The 22,432-nt window shown below is 39.1% G+C and overlaps 1 protein-coding gene across 1 annotated transcript in view; it reads right to left on the bottom strand.

The window, feature by feature from the left end:
- Positions 1-22,432, bottom strand: part of dnah9l (dynein, axonemal, heavy polypeptide 9 like) — a 61,590-nt gene that overhangs the window by 19,096 nt on the left and 20,062 nt on the right. Inside the window, exons 26-64 of the mRNA XM_036569950.1 lie at positions 21,818-22,042; positions 20,666-20,757; positions 19,403-19,529; positions 19,118-19,276; positions 18,403-18,528; positions 18,211-18,318; positions 17,509-17,640; positions 17,276-17,436; positions 16,271-16,427; positions 16,018-16,163; positions 15,715-15,831; positions 15,477-15,615; positions 15,270-15,362; positions 14,881-15,075; positions 14,028-14,105; positions 13,772-13,904; positions 13,494-13,621; positions 12,286-12,434; positions 12,028-12,178; positions 11,616-11,747; positions 11,319-11,492; positions 10,354-10,558; positions 9,943-10,108; positions 9,491-9,593; positions 8,898-9,137; positions 8,450-8,611; positions 8,143-8,336; positions 6,792-6,954; positions 6,559-6,682; positions 5,748-5,890; positions 5,332-5,493; positions 4,967-5,200; positions 4,424-4,570; positions 4,169-4,282; positions 2,646-2,789; positions 2,287-2,469; positions 1,377-1,478; positions 415-549; positions 64-237 (exon numbers count right to left, since the gene is read on the bottom strand). Of these exons, the coding sequence (XP_036425843.1) occupies positions 64-237; positions 415-549; positions 1,377-1,478; positions 2,287-2,469; positions 2,646-2,789; positions 4,169-4,282; positions 4,424-4,570; positions 4,967-5,200; positions 5,332-5,493; positions 5,748-5,890; positions 6,559-6,682; positions 6,792-6,954; positions 8,143-8,336; positions 8,450-8,611; positions 8,898-9,137; positions 9,491-9,593; positions 9,943-10,108; positions 10,354-10,558; positions 11,319-11,492; positions 11,616-11,747; positions 12,028-12,178; positions 12,286-12,434; positions 13,494-13,621; positions 13,772-13,904; positions 14,028-14,105; positions 14,881-15,075; positions 15,270-15,362; positions 15,477-15,615; positions 15,715-15,831; positions 16,018-16,163; positions 16,271-16,427; positions 17,276-17,436; positions 17,509-17,640; positions 18,211-18,318; positions 18,403-18,528; positions 19,118-19,276; positions 19,403-19,529; positions 20,666-20,757; positions 21,818-22,042 (5,817 nt within the window). The remainder of the gene's footprint in view (positions 1-63; positions 238-414; positions 550-1,376; positions 1,479-2,286; positions 2,470-2,645; positions 2,790-4,168; positions 4,283-4,423; positions 4,571-4,966; positions 5,201-5,331; positions 5,494-5,747; positions 5,891-6,558; positions 6,683-6,791; positions 6,955-8,142; positions 8,337-8,449; positions 8,612-8,897; positions 9,138-9,490; positions 9,594-9,942; positions 10,109-10,353; positions 10,559-11,318; positions 11,493-11,615; positions 11,748-12,027; positions 12,179-12,285; positions 12,435-13,493; positions 13,622-13,771; positions 13,905-14,027; positions 14,106-14,880; positions 15,076-15,269; positions 15,363-15,476; positions 15,616-15,714; positions 15,832-16,017; positions 16,164-16,270; positions 16,428-17,275; positions 17,437-17,508; positions 17,641-18,210; positions 18,319-18,402; positions 18,529-19,117; positions 19,277-19,402; positions 19,530-20,665; positions 20,758-21,817; positions 22,043-22,432) is intronic.

Genomic DNA, 22,432 nt, shown 5'->3' with positions numbered 1-22,432 from the left:
TACTGCAAGGTGTAAATAGCCTTGATGTGATTCCTCCACACACATGCAAACATACACACATACCTTCTGGGTGCGTAGGTAAGGCATCCAAAGTTTATGGAGGAGCTCGTGTCTGTATCTCTTGGAGAAAGAGCCAGCATAGGAGATGAAGGCTGCAGTAAGGAGAACATCTCCACAAAGAGTGGCCTCCTGTTCCCGGTATTGAGCTACTGAGTGTGCCCAGCGCACATTCTCTGACTGAAACACACACACATACAAAGTACAGAATACAGAATACACACCTGCTGCTGGGTTGCATATATTCTATAGCTGAAATATTAAAAAGACAGAGAGAAAGCACAGCTTACATTCAATAACTAGAACACACACAAAGGACACCTTACTCAAACATTCACCACACAAACACACATATACCTCAAGGCCCTTGACCAGACGGTTGGCCAGTTGGATGGTTTTATTGGTGAGGTTCACCTCGTCTTGGCAGCGCATTTTCTCTGAGGTCGCCTTTTCAAAAGCTGCAGTCAGAGTGTCCAGACTGTTGTCCAGCTCCTGGATAACACACACATACAAAAAGACTTAACATCATATCCATGACCGAAACACACACACACACAGAAAAACCTCCAAACAAGACAGAGCCATCAATATGTAACACTGTCATGTACTGCTGTATTACAAAGAGTGTGTGACAGAACATCTCATGTACTAAGCCTTTTGTGTCAGTTCCAGGAGCAAATCAGACGCATTCTGCATGTATTATGTATGAAAATGCCAGATAAGTTGAGACAGTTTATTCCCATAAAACAAGAATCCCGTAAAATAAGGGAGGATTGAAAGAAAAAGGCTAAGTGCTGCTGATTACATATTCTACTTGATTAACTAAAATCTGAGCAACTCACTGAGGTTTTGCCTTTTAAAGCCAGGCATAAATTAGCTTCAGAGTTAAAAGGCTTGTTGTTGGAAGGTTTTCTTTAAAAGTGGCAGCAGACACAGAGGGTAGATGAAGAAATGAGTCCTAAACATGTGCTAAAAGAATATTTACCAACAGAATTACACTATTTAAACTCCCAGGGATATAAAATATATATATAAAATATATCAGGTATATTAGATATACAAGTATGAGAAGATGCAGCACAAAATGTGGCTTTATATGTGCACAGCCTACATTATTGTTTCCAAATTGCTATTTTCTTACACATTGTATACTAACCTAGAATACTACCCCTGCAGGATGTTTTGGTTAAATAATACATAATTTCAGGTGCATAGTTGGCGCATATTGCAGGTACATCAAAGCACAGTTTCGCTCGTACAGACAGACACAGACGTATAGAAAGATAAAGACTGCCTGACAGAGAGAGACAGCGCCTTACAGCAAGTTTTTTCCTGATGATTTCCAGCTTCTCTGCAGCTTCAGCTAGATCAGCGTTGGCCTGAGAGAGACACATCCTCTTCATCTCCACTTCACAGAATACCTGTACATAGAGACAGGAACACACAGCACACATACTACAGAGCTCAGTTTAATTCATTATTGACTGTTAAAACATTCAGTATATTCAAGTTACATACTTGCATATGTAACTTGTAATATATTCTGTATATTTATATATTTCACATTGAGCATTTGCACGCAGTTTGCAATCATTCCAACAGAATATGAGAAAGTATGTTACACTGCATATACTCACAAATATCTGCAGATGGCAGCATGAGGAAGAGGAGAGTAGACATGCTGAGACCATATAACAAACAGTCATATAATAAAGTCAGACACAGGGCATGTGTAACAATATTAATGACAACCAGTCATATAACGGAAAGTATTATAGTACACTGTTAGAAATAAAGGTGCTGTGCAGGTACATATTTGTCCATCAAGATACAAAAAATGTACATGTACCCTCAAAGGTATAACAGTGGTTTTAAGGTCCTTAAATAAGTTTTTCCCAGTGGAAAAGGTCATATTTGTACTTTTAGTAACCTACTGTTTTAAAACAGAAAAATTAAATAAAGCCTGGAGATGAGAGCCTGTGGAGTCAATATAACTTATAAAATATGATTTCAAAGGATTATGGTACAATTATGTTTCCTGACTAAAGCTACTGAGATGTACCCTTGAGGGTACCACCCCCCTAGTGATGAGGGGTACCGCTCCAGTTATAATTTCGTACCTTTTTTTCTGAGAGTGTAGTGTAGTGTACTAAACACATATGGATAGTAAAGTACGTGTTCTATTTTGTTGTTTTGCATGTTTTAGTTCCCAGTGGTGTATGGCGGTACCTCATGGAAGCGTATGATGTTGATAACCCAGGCACACAGTCCAGCTGCAGCAGAGGATTTTAGACGGACAAACTCTGGGTTGAAGTCTGGGTCACTCAGATACTCCTCCCTCAACACTCGCACTGTAGCATCTGGGATATGCTCTTTATCAAAATTAACCAGAGCCTGCAGGAAATCATCTACCTACACACACAAACAAGAATATTAACTTTGTTATATTTAGAATGGATCATTCCACGCTTAGAACACTTTTTCCAAATGTATGCAAAAAAACAGTCACAAATTTGCACCGCAAATAAGAACTCCAATGAGCACAGTACCAATTTTAAACACCCACCCACACACATATGTATGCTCACTTTGCTCATCATGACTTTTGCAGCTTTCCAGCTGCGGTCTTTAGGAATGCGTCCGTTTGGAGCCATCAGCACAAGCACAGCAGCTAACACATTGGTCACAATCACAGGTGGGTTTGGGAATGTCCGCAACTCTGTTAGATTTAGCTGAACACAAATACACACAAACACACACACACACACACAGGCATACACATTGGAACAATTACAATATAGGTATAAAGTTACCAGAGATAAGAAAGATGTTTTAAATATACATGGCATACAAAGTGACATCTTGCAAAATGACATGAAAATGATTTTTTTTTTTTTTTTATTTACATCAAAGAACAAGTGTCATCATGTTCTACAATGTGATAAAAGATGACACGTACACATAACACATAATGTACACATAACATCAAACTGCTGACGCACACCCTAATTTTTCCAATTAGATGTTCAATTCTCAAATGCACACTGAGGGAGTGACATAATGGTTAGAACTACAACTGTTGAATTCAAAACATGAGACATTATTATGTTTGTTGTATTTATTTTACACACATATATATATATATATATATATATATATATATATATATATATATATATATATATATATATATATATATATATATATATATATTATGCTGCTTGGGGCTTAGAAATAGCTTAAAACTCTGGCTAGATTTTCACTGTGGACATTGAAAATGCTTGTGTTTTAGCAACATGCCCCCAAAGCAGCCAAAACCGCAGTATTACCTTAACTAATTCATAAATAAGACAAATTTTTAAAACATATGAATAAAACGTCAAATAAAAATACAAACTCCACTCTGAAACAAGCACACATACAAGGTTCGTACACTTCTAAAAAATGGAATTCCATGACTTTTCTATGCCAAATACTGAGCATAGTGCTGGGCAATATATCACCTATTCCGGTATACCATGATACTGACATACCCTTTCCTGTTTAAGTGATATTTTCAGCAATATATTTGATAGATAAAGACTGTTTAATCTTATGCACTTTATACTCATGGTATGCAGTTCTTGATGGTTTCCATTTAACTCATGTGCGTAAAACCCATAAAAGAAAATATATTATTAGCTAGTCAAAATGGAGTTTATTGTGGACCAGGTTTAACACTCTGACCTCAGAGAACAGATGTTATTTTGCTGAATATTTTAATATTCCATAACTTAAGAGCCTACAGATTTTGTTTTGGCTCTTCCGCTATCACATATATTCTCATGTGCAAAGAAGTCCATCAAAATTTCCACCAAGTCCACGAAATTTCTATATTCCGTAATTTATTTCCAGGATTCTGCCCTGTACATTTTCTATGCTCAAATCATTATGTAAAGTTCAGTTCTTTTATTTATTACCATTTTTCATTATTATTTAGTCTAAAAATCCTAAAAGCTAGGCATTTCCCACACCACTAAAAGTTAATGTAAGCGTTCTCACTGCTTTCCCTTTCTTACTGTTATTCTTACACACAAAAACACTCATACACAAACACACATAGAGGCAGTACCCTGTTGAGTGTGTTAAGGGCAGCATTAGCTGCCTGTAAGGCTGGCTCAGCTTTAGCCAGGTCATCCTCATTCTCCTGCTGCTGCTTAGTCACCTCTGCCTGTATTGCTGCTACCTGAACCACACACACAAACACAGTACACCACACAGCAAAAGTAAATAACTGAAACTGAATGTCAGATACAGACTGTTGAGAATGTAATTATTATCATCTAACTTCTACCATGTAAACTGTATGTGTGTGTATGTGTCTCACTCTCTGCTCCTCTTCATCAGCGATACTCTTCTCCTGGTTGAGCTTATCCGTCTGCTGGCCGATTTTGGCAATGAGAGCCTCTGTGTCGCTGTTTCTTTGATGCAGCTCGACCTCCTGAAGAGCCAACTTAGCCTTCAGATCCTCTACCTAAGAGAGAGAGAAACAAAAGAGAAGGAGAGAGAAACAGGAGTAATTACAGGGAGATTTGACTTAGTCAGACAAGGAACATGTCTTAAAGTCATAACAGGCGAACTGCCAACAAACCAGCATCTAAGCATTTTTTAGATTAGTTATTTATAGCAGAGCACAAATGTAGATTCATCTAGGGGTCCCCAAGGACTAGGCTGTGAAATACTGATTTATAGTAGATCATGTACTGAAACATGACAAAAAAATTGCATTTTTGAAGCACTAGTCTCAACTAGGTTTGGCTGAATTTTTAAATATTAGTCATTCTTTAATGAAGTACACAACTCTCTCTCTCTCTATCTATCTATCTATCTATCTGATCAAGCCTTTCCTCGCTCTTATGAAAAAGGTCACCTGCGAGGCTGTGGTCAGTAGCTTCTGAAGGCCATTTTCCAACCGCTCCATTTTCTGAGCAAGTTCCCTCCTTTTGGCCCCCAGCAAGTTGCCATAGAGCTTCATGAACTCCAGGAAGCTTTTAGGTGTGGTGTAGTTAAAGTGCTTCTCATTCTGCTGGTACTTCACACTAACCTCGTTCACACTTGTGTGAGCGTATGAGATAAACTCACTGATTGACACCTTCACCTCAGGCTGAAACAGCATGCAAGAAGAGTTTTTTTTAATTAATAATGAATGTCAAACATACGGTATAGAAAACAGTAGAACTGGCAATGCCAATGACTATAACAATGAATTCTCTTTTTTTTCTCTCTCTGTCTTACCTCAAGTCCACCGATGTTGTTTATGAAGATTCTGCTAACTGATTGCAGTGCATGCTGGGGCCAGGGATGAAACCAGTCAATGGATGTGCAGTTCACCAGAGCTGGAAACTTTCGTGCTCGTGTGCGCAGAGTGAAACCCACTGGCGAGAAACACAAAACAACCTGCAGGGGCACAGAGCAACAGAATTGGCTCGACACAGACGTAATATCGATATGGTCTCAAGCGCCTGCCATACTGCACAGACTGCTTATACTACAGGCCTAAACTATAAAAGCAAGCAGTGATTTTGTAGCGTTTCAAAAATATGAAAAATTTTTTTAAAAAGCCTTCTATTGCAAGCCATTTATGGGAAAGTCTGCAGGGGCAAAGTTAAGATGTATGTGTGGGGGTGTGTTATTCCGAGCATGCTCATCACCTTAAGTTGTCTGCGTATACGGTCGATGAAGAAGTTCCAGCAGTTCTCTCGTGTGTCCAGCAGGCCAAGGCCTCGGAGCTCCAAACGGATTGAGGCCACAATCATATCCACCTCTTCATCACTGAACAGGTCCGGGATGTCCCCTTCACACGCACAAATGTGAAAGATACACATTTGTTAGCAGTCAGGCGCTCATATCTGCCAGTTCAATAAAACAATTGTTTTTAAACCTGGGGGTGACAGTGTGGGGACAAGCGAGGGTTGCAAGGAAACTGCATCACATTTTTTTTTTGTTCGTCCACAAGAGTCATATCAGGAATTAAACAAATTTGCTTCTGCCTAATTTATGGTGTTGATATTTCATGATATTTCAGGCTAACAGTAAGCTAACTACAGCTGAACTAAGTAATTCTAATTAAATACTGGAAGTAGTGTTGCATATGATGGTGGTAAGGCACCTAGCAAATTTGCAATTGTTATTTTTTTCCTATTCATTATATAATCAAGAATGTAATAGTGCAAGCCTATGTATTTTTCATTCTTTTATAATGGTGTGCTACCTGCACTTGTTTTAGACAATAAGAAGAACAGTATATTGATTGAAAGTATACTGAAAGCTTAAGGACTTCTATGATAAGTTTACTTCTCATTTCACTTCACAGAACATTTGGTGGGTCTCGAGACAAACACTACTCCTACAAGTGGGTGCTGGCATAGACAACTTCAGGAACATCACTACAGATATATTAAAGAATTAAAATAAAATAAAACATTAATGAATGTTTGTATGATTCATATGGTTATGTGGTACCAGATGCTAGCATGTCGTTGATTAGCACGAGGAAACGTTCATCAGGAATCTGAGCATCTGTATGCAGAAACACTGTACCAATATTCTTCACCCCCACCTTAATGTACAGAGCAGCTATATCACTCTGCAAGAAAAGAGAGACAGAGAGAGAGAAACAAGGGTTTGCCAAATTTAAGATTGATTCATTAGTTCATCTCCGACAATGTTTGTATTTCTGTGTGAGTGTGCTTTACCCTCAGGTCGCTGATACCATAGCCTTTGCGCAGAGTGATCTGAAAGACTTCGAGCATGCTGAGGAAGGCTGCCAGCCGGCATAAACTCTGTTTCCCACTGCCACCCACCCCAATCAGCAGCGCATTCCCCACTGGAGCCTCCAGAATTCGGCTGATCCTGCAGCTACACATACATACAGCACACAACAACCTCAGGGTGAGGACTGCTCACCCACACAACACAACAGCTATAATTTACGTATACAAAAAGGGGGTTAATTTCATGGAAAGAAGAATGGATGAAAAAATGAATGAATGAGCGGTTGGGTGCAAGGATGGATGAATGAATAGATAAATTAATAAATAAACTGGTGGGTAGATGGGTGAATGGGCCAACAGATGGAGATGAGCATTTGTAGAATTATGACAACTCTCAGCTCAGGCCACCTGGTAGCATCCGTAGCACTTAGCTAGCTGATTACAAATTTCTCCAGCACAAAGTAAAATGTACAGGCACACAGAGGAGTAAACATGAAAACATTATTTATTATTCCCAAGTAAACTGGCTTTACAAGATGTCCAGTGCAGAGATAAATATTTGAGAACGGACATAAAGAATGTAGGCCATTTAAAAGTAAAAAAAGGGATTCTGGTAACATTAAAGAGGCTATTTTTTAAAGAGGAGGTTTGAGTGACAGAAACTACCCCTTCAGGTGAGGTACTGTTAAAGCTAAAACTGCAGCTAGTGGGTGAAACATTATATGCTGAGGAGGACATCTCATCTTGAAATCATCAATGAAACAGTACAAATGGCTGCACACACATGGCTGCCTAAAAATGTATCTTTACACAGAATGTTTTTATTGCAAATGCAAGCACTGTTCAGTTCTGTTTACTCTAATTCATCAAGCTAACTGTCAGCAGCTAAGATAACTAACTTAGTATCAGCAAATACAGCAACTCAGAGAATGAGCGAGGTCTTCCACATAATTTTATCTCAAACCTTTCTAGTTTTAAATATGTAATAAAACCGGTGTGTATCTGAATTACACGCTCCCCAATCACATTTTTGCACCTCTCTTTGTTTAATAATACTAATTTACAGCCTCAATTACAATTCTCACTGCAGATTTGTTCTACTAATCACTATTTTGTAAATGGTCAAAAGGATTAATGAATGTATGAATTAAAAGATGGTAGAATGAATAGATGGATAGGTGGATGGATGAACTGATGAATGGATGGATAAATTTATAGTTTGATGGTTATAAAAATGTGTGGCTGGATAAATGGATGAATCAACCAGCTGATGGATGGTTAAATAGATTATGAGTGTAAGAATGAACAGACAGACAGATGGATGAATACTCACATATGCTGCATGGCCTCCTCGAACAGCACCAGGTTCATATTAGCATGAAGCTCATTGTAGTGTTCCAGAGCCTCAATGAGAGTCCTCTGCAGTTTCTCCCAGTCACTCACCTGAGCATAACGTGGCTCCCCTACACCATGGGCAAAATGGGAGTATATCAGAGGCTGGTGAATAAAGATCGACTCATCTATTCCCTGCAGAGAGAGAAAGAGAGACAGCAAGTGTGTGCATAAAACAGACTGCTAGATTTTCAACACAAAGTAACTCATAACTTGATCTTTCTCAGGGCAGAGTGTGCCATTCTGACCTCAAAGTATCTTTTGCCAGTGTCCAGCAGGATCTTGTTAAAGAGCTCAACATCCTTCTCCTCCATCAGTTTGTCAGAATACACACGAGAGCACTCATGCAGCCAGAGGTACACCAGGTCTATAGGGTATCGTACAGTCTCTGGCAAGGCAAAGAGAATTCCCTACACACACACACACACACACACACACACACACACACACACACACACACACACACACAATTGCATTCAGTGTACACATATGCAGATACAGTACATAAAAAATTATGATACAGTTTGATCAAGTAAGCATATAAAGCAATCGTGTCCAACTGTGAAAATATTTTCTGAAAAAGCAAAATGCTGACCAAATCTCTATTTAATTATTAATCCAAAACCAAATGAAAGGTATAAATATAAGACAAATGCACACACGAACTGACCAGTGCACAAAGATTGACCCACACACCTGAAAGATGTTAGAGATGTCCCTTAGATTAAAGATATAGTGGAATCTGACGGCAGTGGGGAGAAAGTTCTGGGTCATTTTTTGGTGAAGGCAGATGGCAGCCTGAACGAGTGTCCCCACGGAGCGAGTCACTCCATAACTGTAGCCTCCCTGCTGGAAATGGCCACTCAGAATGCTGCTGTAGATTGTGTTCAGAGCCTCCGCTCCTGGGAAGTGCACAGCAAACACAGAGAAATGCCTCTACAGAGAGACAGAGAGAGTAAGAGAAGTGAACGCAGTAGTCACAGACATTTCTATTTGAACTGTACAGTGTATTACATACGGTAATTTCTGCATGTATATTTTTCCCTATATAATGATTCCAACATTGGAGCATGAGAAATAGAGAGGTAGAGAGGTTATACAGTGTTGAAACATCCTATAATCCTGTGTCCTTTTTTTGGGTTGACTTGACTTTTATTTACATATTTGAATGTTGACTTTCTTGTATATGTACATTTTGAAGATTAAACACATTTCATGATAATATGACCAATGTTGTGTAAATCTCTAATCTTCTGAAGATGCTTTGTGTGATAATCGCTAAAGGTTACCTGTAGTCGAGGGTTGACAGAGAAGCTTCCAGCTGTTGGGTTCATGCAAGTGATATACTGACAGTTGTGAATCTCCTTCAGGACAAGTCTCTGACGATCATACCTAACAATACAAACAAACATTTAAACACGATATAGGTTGTTACATATTGTGTGTCAGATATTTCGATACAATACTGAAGATGTCCTATCAGCACTTGAGAAGTCTTTTTTTATAGATTCCAGTGGAACTGTAATAAAACATCTTTAGACCTCTAGACTAACTCTAGACCTGACCCTACCCACAACCACACAGTTTCGCTGTTTTACCAATAAGCTGTTTGCTGTTTTTTTAAGAAATTAGATTGTTTCTATATTATAAATGCATTTAAACTTGTAAACCAGTAAAAAGTCATTTTTTCACATTGCTATACTTGTGACAAGTATAGCAATACAATTACACACACAGTCACCAATGAGAGTAGTCGAGGTGTTGTCTGATGAGTGTATGTGGCTGGACTGTCCCATAGGCGTCCACCTCCGGCATGTTCAAATCATCTACAAAGTAGATCAGCTTCTTAGTGCCAGGAGGAGCAAAGTTCCGGCCCGCCTTCTTCTCTAGAGACTTTTCCAGCACGCCTGCAAGCGTACACAGGAGATAACAGGTTAATGGGGAGTGTTTGTGTGTGGTAGTATACTATTGTGTGTACACTATTACACTATGCATGTTGAAATTATCTTGCATTGTGTGCATGTATGTGAGTATCATGCATTCTTGTTTGGTATAAACCTTTTCATTTTTACACTGCAGATACGTATATATGAGTGTGACCATGTGCGCGTGAGCTGGCATGTCTTAATCTAGTCCTTGTGTCTTCACTTACGCTGCAGCATAGCTGATGTGGTATAATAATTGAAGGGCACTTTAGCCACCATATATTCCTCTTTGCGTTTGGAGATGGTGTCCCACACTAAGATGGACTTGCCCACGCCTGCATTTCCAACCAACATTACTGGCTTGCCTTTCTCCAGCAGCAGTTCCACAAAGTATGCCAGACGACTCGTCTCTGCTGTGTGAACCAGTACCATCTGAACAGACACATAATCCGTTACATACATTGATGAGCCATAGGACAGAACCAGAATGCCAATCTAGGATCAGATATGCTATAAAACTGGTCCATCTTAACAATATTCACTTTGGGTCAATGTCCTCATTCAGAAAAGCCCTCCAGAGTGTTAAAGTAGGTGTCAAGCAGAGATTAAAATCTAGCCCACTGTCAGATTGGAAGGGTGTTTGCTGTGACTGCTTAAAGAATAAACAGCTAAATAAACTGATGTAAGAATGATATTCACCCATAGGCAAAGTTTGAATAACCCTGTCAAATTACATATCGTGTTGTTTTTTTAAGTAAAAATATGTTAACACATCCTCTACAGTGAACAAACATAAACAGGACATTTTCTTCAAATTTTAGTGCACAATTTTTATGTATTTGCTAAGGTTAACATAAATAAAAATTAAAAAAACAAAACTTAAAATGTAAAACAACCCATAACTTGTTGTACATTTTTTCCCAATATGTTAAATTCAGCAAATAAATAAATAAACACATATCCTATCAAGAGATATTGCACATTTGTGCAATAAATGTGCAATATCTCTGGATAGGATATGTGTTTATTTTCCTTAGAAAAACAACAAAACATGTAATCTGACCTTATATATACACATATAAAATTGCTGTCAGACCAAAACTTTATTTCCATTTTAGTAAAATTTTTTTTTTGGTTTGTGTGTGTGTGTGTGTGTGTGTTTGTTTGTGTGTGTGAATGTGAATGACCGTACCGGCAGTGGGATGTCTGGTTCTAGCTCAAAGGGAGGTGCGCGCTCGCTCCAGGGAGTGAACTTTTTTGTGATGGGATCTATGTAGTAATCAAACACAGTTCCCTGAGAGGGGAATTTCACCGCCCGCATCTCCTTACACCACCAACGACTAAACTCTGCACGATAGTCTATCAGCTAAGAGAAAGAGAAGGAGAACAGAGAGAGATGACTCAATAAGGTTTAATGCACTGCACTGCACAAACATGGTAAAAACATGTAGAATGTTAAAATTAGAAAATGTTAAAATGGATGACGCACATGATCTTGGAACAGAGCCCCTCCAAAAGCCCAAACACAACCGAACACAAAGTAGATCTCATAGAGTTCACGAGGAGAGTCAGCAGGAGTGTTCTCACCCGTCAGCAGGCAGTCCAGCAGGCAGCACAGAGTCTATGACACATACACATTTCAATATAAAGTTGATGATTTCAAAGAAGTGAAAATAAGGTACCACATCCGCTGCATTCACCTTTGTCTTGTTTTTCCCCAATATGTTAAACTCAGAAAATAAACTGTACAAAAGGAGAAAAGTACACAAAGGAGAATAGTAAACAAAAATTTGCAGTCAATTATATTATCTGTGCCACTTCACTTGTAATGCTAGTCTGTGATATAGGCGTGTGTTTTTGGTACAGGTGTGAGTGTGTGTGTGTGTTTGTGTGTGTCTCACCTGTACCATGCTGGTCTCAGGTATAGGTGTGATGGTCTTCAGGTTGCATCTGACCTGCTCTAAACAGTACGGCACATACTTATCAAACAAGATAGTCAGATTTGCTCGTTCTGACTGGGCCTGACGAGTGTCAATCCAACTTGCTACATACCTGTAAAAACAAAGAGAAAACAAAGCTGTTAGAAATCTTAGATTAGGCCTGATTTAGGACTAAATGACAGGCCTATGGAGTGGGCAGAGTCAATGGCTGTCACTCACGAGCCCCAGCCAAGATCCTGCGGGTTGACATAGAGGATGCCTGCTCTGGATACAGTTGCTGGGGTGGCAGCTTTCAGGTGGCTGATCTCAAACAGCAGACGCATAGAGGATGTTAGGGAGATACGCTCATTGCTAGCCAGGGTCAACACCTAACATACACATAACACATGGACAAAAATATGCACATATAAATGTACTTAAAATGTAGACAGAGGTGTACATATAGGCACTTTCATTGGACCTACATAAAGATACTGTCACATCACAATTCTTTGCCTTCAAACATCCTACAAGGTATTAAACCTTGATTCATTACAATGAACCTCAAGTTAAACAGTCAGTGCAATGCAGCAGGACAGGGTTATCAACTGGAATGAGAAATTAAATTTCAATTTTTCCTTTGCTTGTCAAATATTCAAATATATTAAAATTTTTAATATATTATTTGTCAAGAAGACAGCAACTGCAGAAAACAGCACTTTTCTAAGACAATGGTTTGTGTCCTAAATACATAAGTGGCTACTTATAAATATTAACATCCTAAAAGCTTACGGTGTAATAAATCACAGCAGTAGCCCACAGTAGCTGGTGGCTGCAGAAGCTTTGTAGCACTGCTAAGCTAAACAGCTAACTTCCATAAAGAAGGGGCTAAAGCAGTCCATATAACAGGCAGAGACCAAAACACAAGCAGGCAAAAATAAAGGCAGATCCATATTCAAAACCAGGAGAAAAAACGAGGGACAAAACAAGAAAACAACACAAAAGAAACAGGCTCAGAAACTCAGGAAGAAAACACAGACACTTTGCAAACACAACACCAAAAAAAGAGGTTTATAAAAGAGGGGTAGTCAAGGATCAAGGGAGTCAAGGATCACTTGCAGGTGTGCAAATGGATGGAGCCAGGGAGAGTCCAAGTAGATTCTCGCCAGAGGGGGGAGCAATGACAACTTCACTAATACGTGTACAAATATTATGTCATTAGTAGTTTAGCACATAAAAGAATATGCACATTTGGAGTATCTGTCTGTCAGAAAAAGTGTGCCATGTGAAGTAGGCTGCTAAGAGAAGCATACCAGGACCGGCTGCAGAGGTGACTTTAAATATTCAAAGGTTCATTTTTTGCATTTAAATGTGCATTTTATTACTGAATTAGAAGAACATTCATAATTTGAACTTTATTTATTTTGACAACCCTGATAGTGACTGACCTTGTTGTCATCCATAACTGTATTCAGAGATTCTATCCACATCGGGTCAATGTCGCCATCCAACACAATCCACTTTGGACCATCGTGAGATAAAGCAGACAGCTCTCTCATGGTTGAGGAGAAAAGACCTAAATCATAAATGTACACATACATACTCAATTTTTAAATATAGACATACTTACTGGAAAGCCAAGATACAAAGTTTAGGTGCACTCACACATGCGCACACACATAGACACACACATATATATACACACACACAACAAACAGACACTTACCATCTTTCCACTCTCGTGTGGCGGGGTGCAGGTATCCAAACAGCTCATTTGTGGTCACAGCTTTAGGGTTGATGTCACTCCACACCGGCTTCAGCTTCATATTGGAATAAGTCCTATGGAGTGTCTTCAAAATCTAAGGCAAAGGCACAAAACAGCATCATCCACACTGTGGCATTACACCATTACATTGTACACTATTTACACTGCTGTTTCTTATTTTGTCTACATTTTGTATACAATTTTGTCTTTTTCCCACCTGGCTCTTCCCTGTTCCAGCTCCACCAACCACAAAGACAGAATGCCTGACAGCTAAGAGCTCCTCTAACTGAGTCACCTGCAAGCAGTCAGACAATGGTTAAGATTTACACAAGAGCACTGCTGATTATGCCAGAAAGGACCCTAAACGTGCATACAAAATTTAATCAGGACAGCGAATGAAACTCAGAGGTAAAGGGAAAAACAACATGGTCAGTAGAAACTAAGGCTACATTCAGTGGCACAATATAGTCTTTTAGGCCATGACAGGATCTTAGCAAAAAATCATAATTGAAGAAAAAGGCTTGCAATGTGTGACCTAAGTTTAAAGCAAAATTTACTATGCAAGTTTAGAGGATTTGAAGACCTCTCTGGTGGAAATGTGTAAATGCATGCAATGTGTGGGAGAACATTTTGTAATGTCAGCCGAGCAGATTAATCTGATGACTTGTTGAAAGAGTATTCAATGAGAACACAAAGCTTGGTGAATGGCATGTTGTCTGAGGATGTAAGTGAATTATCTGCTGTCATCATATCTTTATCAGTATAATGTTGATTTTGCATTTGAGAACTAAACATCAAGCCAGATCTTCTTTTTGTGCTTCTGCATGTGAAATCAATATATAGAGAATCCATCCCAATGGTTCTGACTTTTAAATTAATATTTTAGGCTTTGCAAAGAGACTTGCCACAGCACACACACTATATTTTAGCATGTTTTTTCCCCCTCCTGACTCATTAATACTACTACTTTCAGTTTTATCAAAAAACCTTACATCATGCAGCTTTGAGGCACGAATAAATATGTGTAGGTTTGAGTTCAAAAATTAGTTTTAGAAGCAAACCAGGCTAACCTTAAGGATAAAGTTCTCCTCAGGCTGCAGCCGCAGTTCGCTGACCGCTTGGCGTACATGCTGCTCCAGCTGCAGATCCCTTTTGCGTGGGACATCCAACAGAGGGAACAGATCACTGATTAAGCCTAAGAATATTGGCACATCACTCGTCACAATCTTCGGCAGATTGAAGTCCCGCAAGGCCCGCATAAGCACCTTAATAACATGTCATGAAACATGATTACAAGTCTGTTACAACTGTATGACTGTGTTATAACAGCAAGTTGAAAAAAGACTTTACGAGCTATAAGGGACAAAGAAAAAGAAACAATCACAAGCACTCAATATTACAAGAGTGCCAGTAATATCACAGTGCATCAGAAACTTTTAAATACAGTTCCCATGAGCACCTGCTCCTCTGGATGGCTCCTGTCTTCCCTCTTCAGTGACCCAGCCACAACCAGTACTGACTTTATCGCACGTAGACCCCAGTCATAGTGATCCTGCGATACCAAATCCAGTCAAGACTCTTGATAAGTTGAAAGTTTTACTTGTTTGTTTGCATGAGTTAGAACATTTTAATTCTATGTAACACTATGGTTGATGTGAGCAGGCACCTGTTTGGAGAGTAGCTCCTTGCAGAGTGTGTACAGGCTAATGAACTTGCGTGCAAGCAGACGAGCATCTATGAAGCCTTCTGCCACCAGCATTATTTCACAGATCAGCTCGAAATCAGGAATTACCATGGCACACGGCCTGATTTACACACACACACACACACACAAAAACACTTTTGTAGAATGAGATGGAGACAAGAGTATCAGAAACAGAGAAAACAAAGAGAGCAGGTGGAACCTGAAGAGTGCTTTGAGGTTCTCTGGCAGTTCAGTTCTGCCAGCATAACCTGGGTTCAGAGTGATGAAGATCCCCACAGTTGGCCTTAGCTCAATCTCCTCACCCAAGAAAAGGAATCTGCCCGGCATAATGGAATGGAATAGAAGGTGATTATGAAAAAACAAGCAGTAGTTTTCTCAATTTTATATGCAGTTTTCTGAAAACATGGTCAACCACACATTCCTCATGTTCTGAAATACTACATTATTAAGCCATAATTTATACAGCACATACATACAACTGTCCCCCACACCCTGGTCTAACCTGTGTTTCTTGTTGCGAACAGCATCTTGGATAGTTTTGACCTGCACAGCGACCACAGACAAAACCTCCACAGAGATCCTGTTAAACTCGTCAAAACAGCCCCACACACCTGTCTGAGCCAGCCCCTTATAGATATTACCTATGGACTGAGTGACAGGAGAATAGAGACTGAACAAAAGGAGATATCACTGAGCATACCACTGAGTAACTCAAGATTCAGTTTCCATCCTTCAACTTTGTGTTAAATACCCACCTTGTAGTCCATCTGTTCTGAGCAGTTGAATACATAGACCATAATGCCAAGTGAGCGGCCCAAGTCCTTGGTGGTTTCTGTCTTGCCAGTGCCGGCAGGGCCAGAGGGAGCGCCGCTCATCGTTAAATGGAGAGACTGAGTCAGAGTAATGTAACATCTGCACATGATTTTAGAAAAGATGGAGAACAGCAAAAAGATTCTGAGTTTGAGTGTGATGAGTGTATGTATATGTAGTTAAGTATGACTCTGTATGTAGTATACATATACTGGTTCAGGGTTCAACATTAACATTAAATGCTCAATCAAGCAAGTGGACTGAAAATGTACTGTCTCAAAAAGAGTTTATACTGCTGCCAAAAAAATTTACTTTTAAAAATACTCTTAAAAAAATATATACAAATAAGTTATTATTGTTATTATTTTTAAGTTTATTTATTTAGCATATTTTATACACAAAGACCGTTCAATGTACTTCACATAAAATCAAAAGCAATATCAAAATGACAAATAAAGACAAACTGACCTAAGCATGAAAAAATAAAAAAATAAATAAAGTGACAATACTTTTAAAAAACTAATTAAAGAGATAATTAAAAGGAAGCACAAAGTACATTAAAGCTAAATAAAAAATTAAATAGGACAATAAAAAAAACAAAGGGCATAAATGCTTTTAAATTAGCTTATTAAAGGTGAGATGCAGTAGGAATAAAGTGCAAGTTTTAGAGCTCAATCACAAGCGCATGAAAAGAGAAATGTTTATAAACTGGATTTAAAAAACAATAATGAATTTGGATTAATTGGAAATTTGGAGCACATCTAAAATCTTCTGAGAGTTTGTTCCAGTTGTATGCAGCATAGTTTGGACATGGCCCCAGGCATTCAGGAAACGATTAATGTTGAACCCTGTGGTCGTTGTTGCCCAGGTTCTTGTATGAGAAGGAAAATATCATGTGTGCATTTATAGGAGTGTGTGTCTGTGTGTCTCTGTACATGCATATGACCAACCGATCAGTGAGTGGTGTTATGACCAGCCGGTTTGTGTTCCCCAAATATTCATATGAAAACTGGAACTGGGCATCACAGATGTTGATATAGCAGTGTTTCTGCTGCTCGTCCCAGCGATGTCGTAACTGGGACAACCACGCAAATGCCTGTCCATTCATCACCTAAGCAACAGACAATGTGCTGTCAATATTTTCCAAACCGTTTCCTGGTTCAAACTCAGCCATATTGGTTACCTTCTGAGAGATGAGTTTGGCCACCACGTCTCGTGCATGAACGTCAATGGTGCAAAGAGTCATGATCTTCTGTCGGTCACCAAGTGTCAGTTCACCCAGTAGCATGTTTATAAGAGAGTTCAGCTGGCTGATCTGAAATAAAAAAACGATAACAGTAATGTCTTCAACTGTTCACTAATAAACATACAAACACATCTGTGAGTGAGTAAAGCTGAGGTTGAAATTGGAGTGAGTGAGGGAGCAAAAGAGTGAGCATGTATGTCAGTAAATTCATGAATGAGAAAGTAAGTAAAGTGGAGTAGGTCAGCAATGAAATGTGTCAGTCAGTCAGGAGTGAGAGAAGATAATGAGTGAGTGAATGAGTCAGTTAGTCATGATAAATGAGTGGAGTGGAGTTAGTGACTAAGTAGGTCAATAAATAACTAAATGACATAGTAGGTAAAGTGTAGTGACTAAGTGATTAAGTGAAGTAGAATGGTTGGAGTTAATGAGTGAGTGAGGGAAGATAGTGAGTGAGGCAGTCAATCAGTAGAGTGAGTGGAAATAGTGAGTTATTAAGGGAGTGAGTTAGTAAGTAAGTAAGTTAGTGAATGAGTTAGTGAGTAAGTAGAGTTATTGAGTGAGTGGAGTTAGTAAGTGACTGGTGTGAGTCACTGAGTAAGTGAGTGATAGCATGAGTGCATGGGTGAGTGAGATAATGACCTGTTTTTTATTGTAGTCTTTGAGCGCTGTCTCAAAACCCTCTTCCACCCGCTCAAAGGCAATGCCAACATCGGTTGCCCACCAAATTTGACTACCCGTAAGTGCCACCTGCAACACACACAAATGCAGTAGTTAAAGATCCACTGTCATGAACAAGCATCCCATTAACAGACTGTGTACACATACACACACCTGTGCAGGATAGTCTAAGAGCCACTGTTCACGTGGCTTGTCCTCGTAAGCTGCCACTGCTTCAGAGATCTCATGCCTCACTGTGGAGCGCATGGCCAGCTCCAACCCACCCAGCCAACACTCAGCCTGACAAAAAGAGAAAGAGAGTAAGAGAAAAGGTAATCAAATTCAGTATCATTCCATTTGGAATTTGTTTGGTTAACAGTTACGATTCCCACTCTTTTCAGAAAATTATTTTCCAGAACTTTTCCAGGACGAATTCCAGGATAATGTCCATGAGTTCTATATACAGCTGTTGACATCTTTAACATTAAAGTCAACAATACAACCCTTAACAAGCTCTTACTGACTCAAAACTCCTTAATTGTTCCTTAAACAATCATTATTTGATCACAAGTTACTCTAAAATATTAGAAGAGGAAGTGACACACTGCAAGAAGCTGATCGCGTTAATGCAGCCTTGCTCTACAAGGCATTCTGACACAGCATCCACATGCCTGTTCACATGTAACACTGTATTATTCCAAACTAAAATAATTATGAATGGACAATAAAACTGAGCTTTATCCGACTACAAAAATAGTCTATAGATTTCCAGCTTGTTTTTGAGGACATGAGGGGACCCTGGACAATAATGTCTGTGTGTGTTTGTGTTTTAAACAGTATATGAGTGTGTGTGGGTTAGGTGTGGGAGTTTTTTAGTGATTGTGGTTACCTGTCCCTCACACATGCAGGGCTCAGAAAAGGGCACATATTCTCCCTCTTTGCTGTACATCCCCACAGCAACCTCAATCCTTTCTTCCTCGTCATGTTCCTCATCTCTGAACTTCAGATCAGCCAGATTATCGAAGAGCTTCAGCAGATGCCGCGTAACCTATACATAAACATGCAAACTTTGCCCAGCTGCGTCTTCATGCAGTGAGCCTCATGAATTTTCACAGAAATCATACACAACATCAACACAGCACAGTACATGCTATTGTGTGGTATTATGGGCTACCTGTCTGGGCTGTGTTCCCTTGGAAACAATCTCCAGGAGATCAGCAGCAGAGACAAAGTAGAAGCGTGGAAACGTCAGACGCTTCGTTTCCAGATACTCAGCCAGAGCCTTCTCACACACAGACAACCTGGAGCGTTTACATACATACAGTAAAGTACACAGGATAGTACACACGAATACTTATAGAAGAGTGGGGAAATTTGGGGGACACTGACATGCCAGTACTTTTGGTCATGGTTCATTTTCCCATAGCAACGTCTATGTCAGCTGTGAATTTTGTGTAATATTTTGTATGTATTTAGGTTGGAAAGCTTGTCTTTAACAACCATTTTTTTTGTCCTTGGTCGTTTTTAATCATAATAGTCCCCCACACAACACAGTCTATCCTGAAAAAAAAACACCACATACTTTCAGATTATGCACACAAACAAGAGTCCCGACTAATGGTTTCCGATTCTCAAAATCTCACGAGAGTTTCTCACAAACTTCAATTTAGATCTAAACAAACACAGTGGATGACAGAGAGACTATTGCTATGCTGGTGATGTGGGCTTTCTGCATAGAAAAAAATGTAGCTGAGAAAAAAATGTGGATGAAGCCATCACTGAAAATAAGGGGTCAACAGGGCATATGGCAGTGTGAGCTTGAGGTGAATACATACACATATTCATACATATACATATACACACATGAGGTGAATACATACTAAAAAGGACATCTGTACACACTGACAAGTTTAGTTCAGCTTGGCTCTCATTGGTTGAAGGTCTTTCAGGCATGACTTCAACATCATGCTACACAACAGAGAACTGGCGTCCACCCCACACTACAGGATACAGAGGTGTAAATATTGTTTAATATTTGTTTAGTATTTGCGATTTACAATCATTGTGGCCCCAACTGGATTGGGAGTAGATTGGACTGTATTATAGACCCCTCACACCCCAAAATATTCTAAAAAGATCATAATTTAAGATCACCCTGATACTAGAAGACCTTTTGCAATTGTCAAGAGGTGCGATTCAGCCTCAAAATCAGCTCAATTATCCTGTAGCGTGGGCCAAGCGTAACAAGTTATATATATATATATATATATATATATATATATATATATATATGGGCCAAGCGTAACAAGTTTTATATATATATATATATATATATATATAATTTTATTGAAATATTTTAGAATTATTAAGCAAAATTCAAAATGTGTTAGGATGCGTTAGCCACTCTAGGGTTAACTCAGCATGCACACAGCTGTACCTTTGCTGCAGTGTCTCAAGCTTCTCCAAGTAGCCTGGCTGGTTGGTGACTTCAATCACATTTGCAGTTTTGACAATGTTCGTCATCAACTCCTGGTCACAAACACACAGTGCAAAAATTTTACAAGATAAAATATTCGTAAATGCACTCATTGGGCACTTTATTAGATACATATCGCTGCTGTCGGAACAAAACCTTGTATCTCCAAAACGGTAGCTTTACAGAGAAGGAAAAAACATACTTTACTTTGAATGTAAGTCAATAGAATCAGACTTTTCCCCAAGTAATTCTGGGCCGTTTTTTTTGGTTCATTCACCATGAAATTTACACACATTGTAAAAGACAACAGGCATTTTCAAACTATATCAAAAACTGAAAAACGTAAAAAAAGGGAGATACAAGGTTTTGTTCCGACAGTAGCAATACACCTTGTATCTGCACTCTATGTCTATGTACAATAATAAGTCCATGTACAATAATCCATGTACAATAATAAGTGCTGGTCCATGTACAATAATAAGTGCACTTCTTAGTTCTACAATTACAGATCACAGTCCATCTGTTTCTCTGCATAATTTGCTATTTTTCGTTTATCCCTTTTATCCCTTTTGTCATGACCCCCCACAGGACCACCACTGAACAGATGTGATTGTAGAACTAGAAAATGCACCTATATGGTATAGGAGTGGATGTTACTGTTTTAAATCCTTGATACAATAATCAGACATGAAGACTCATGAACAGTGAAAAACGGTGATAAGCTCAGAAACCAATCTTGTCATCATTCCCAGGAGAACCTGTTAGTGTTTAAACTAAAATTCTGGAGCACTCCAAACTAGAATACTACAACTACAAAATGCACTTGGATGTTCAGTATCCATAGCTCTTTTCACTTTCCAGTAATGACATCTTAGTTCTGTCTGGACCATAAAATTTAAATACTATTCTTTCTCAGAATTCTCTGTGTGCGGTAGCTCCCCTTCCTGAAATGAAAAACATCATCGCATCTACAAATTTTTGTGATAATCAGCTTCAAAACAGCAAATTTCTCCAAATGGCAATGAGTTTGCATGTTTGATGATATTTTGCAGCCTTTTAAAACACTTCACTACAGAGGCCAACATAGTGATACAGCCAACAGATCTGTGGTACCTGAAAGTCCAGATGAATGCCATGGAAACGTTCAGCATCTCGGGCCAGCTGATTGCGAATGTCCTCTGAATTGGTAAAGATACTCTGCAAGTGGGCCCACGTGCGCTGCACAGCCAGCCAGGTGGCAATCACTAGGTCAGCCAGCATCAGCCGCCGCTGCCAGCCACTCACTTCCGCCAGAAAGTATTCCACATGTTTACTCATCAGGATGTTCTGCAGCTGCACCTGAGTGTCCACACACACAGTTCAACATGCCCAATCAGTGGTGAACTGTCAAAGCAACTGGAGTTAACTGAGCTGCTGCAGTGCTGGGGAAGCTGCCCTTAAGGCTGATCTAAGGCTATTATGCTGTATCTCTTTTAAAAATTGAGATTAAGGTTTAGATAGCACCTAAAAAACCTCTAAGATCAACAACCATAAAATGGATACATATCTCACTGTTCTCACACTTATTTATGTACTCTACCATTCAAAAGTTTGTAATCGCTGTTCAAATAGCAATTCGTGCTTTCACTAATATAAAACCTATTTGTTTGCAGGCAAGTGTATAAAAAATGTTTTTACTGCCCAATTTCACAGGTTTCAAATAATTAGTAAGACATCAGGAAATGAAGA

The sequence above is a fragment of the Colossoma macropomum genome, unplaced genomic scaffold, assembly GCF_904425465.1.
Source record: "Colossoma macropomum unplaced genomic scaffold, Colossoma_macropomum, whole genome shotgun sequence".
Lineage (NCBI taxonomy): Eukaryota > Metazoa > Chordata > Actinopteri > Characiformes > Serrasalmidae > Colossoma > Colossoma macropomum.
The sequence above is the reverse complement of the archived record's forward strand: the minus strand, read 5'-3'. Positions and strand labels throughout refer to the sequence as shown.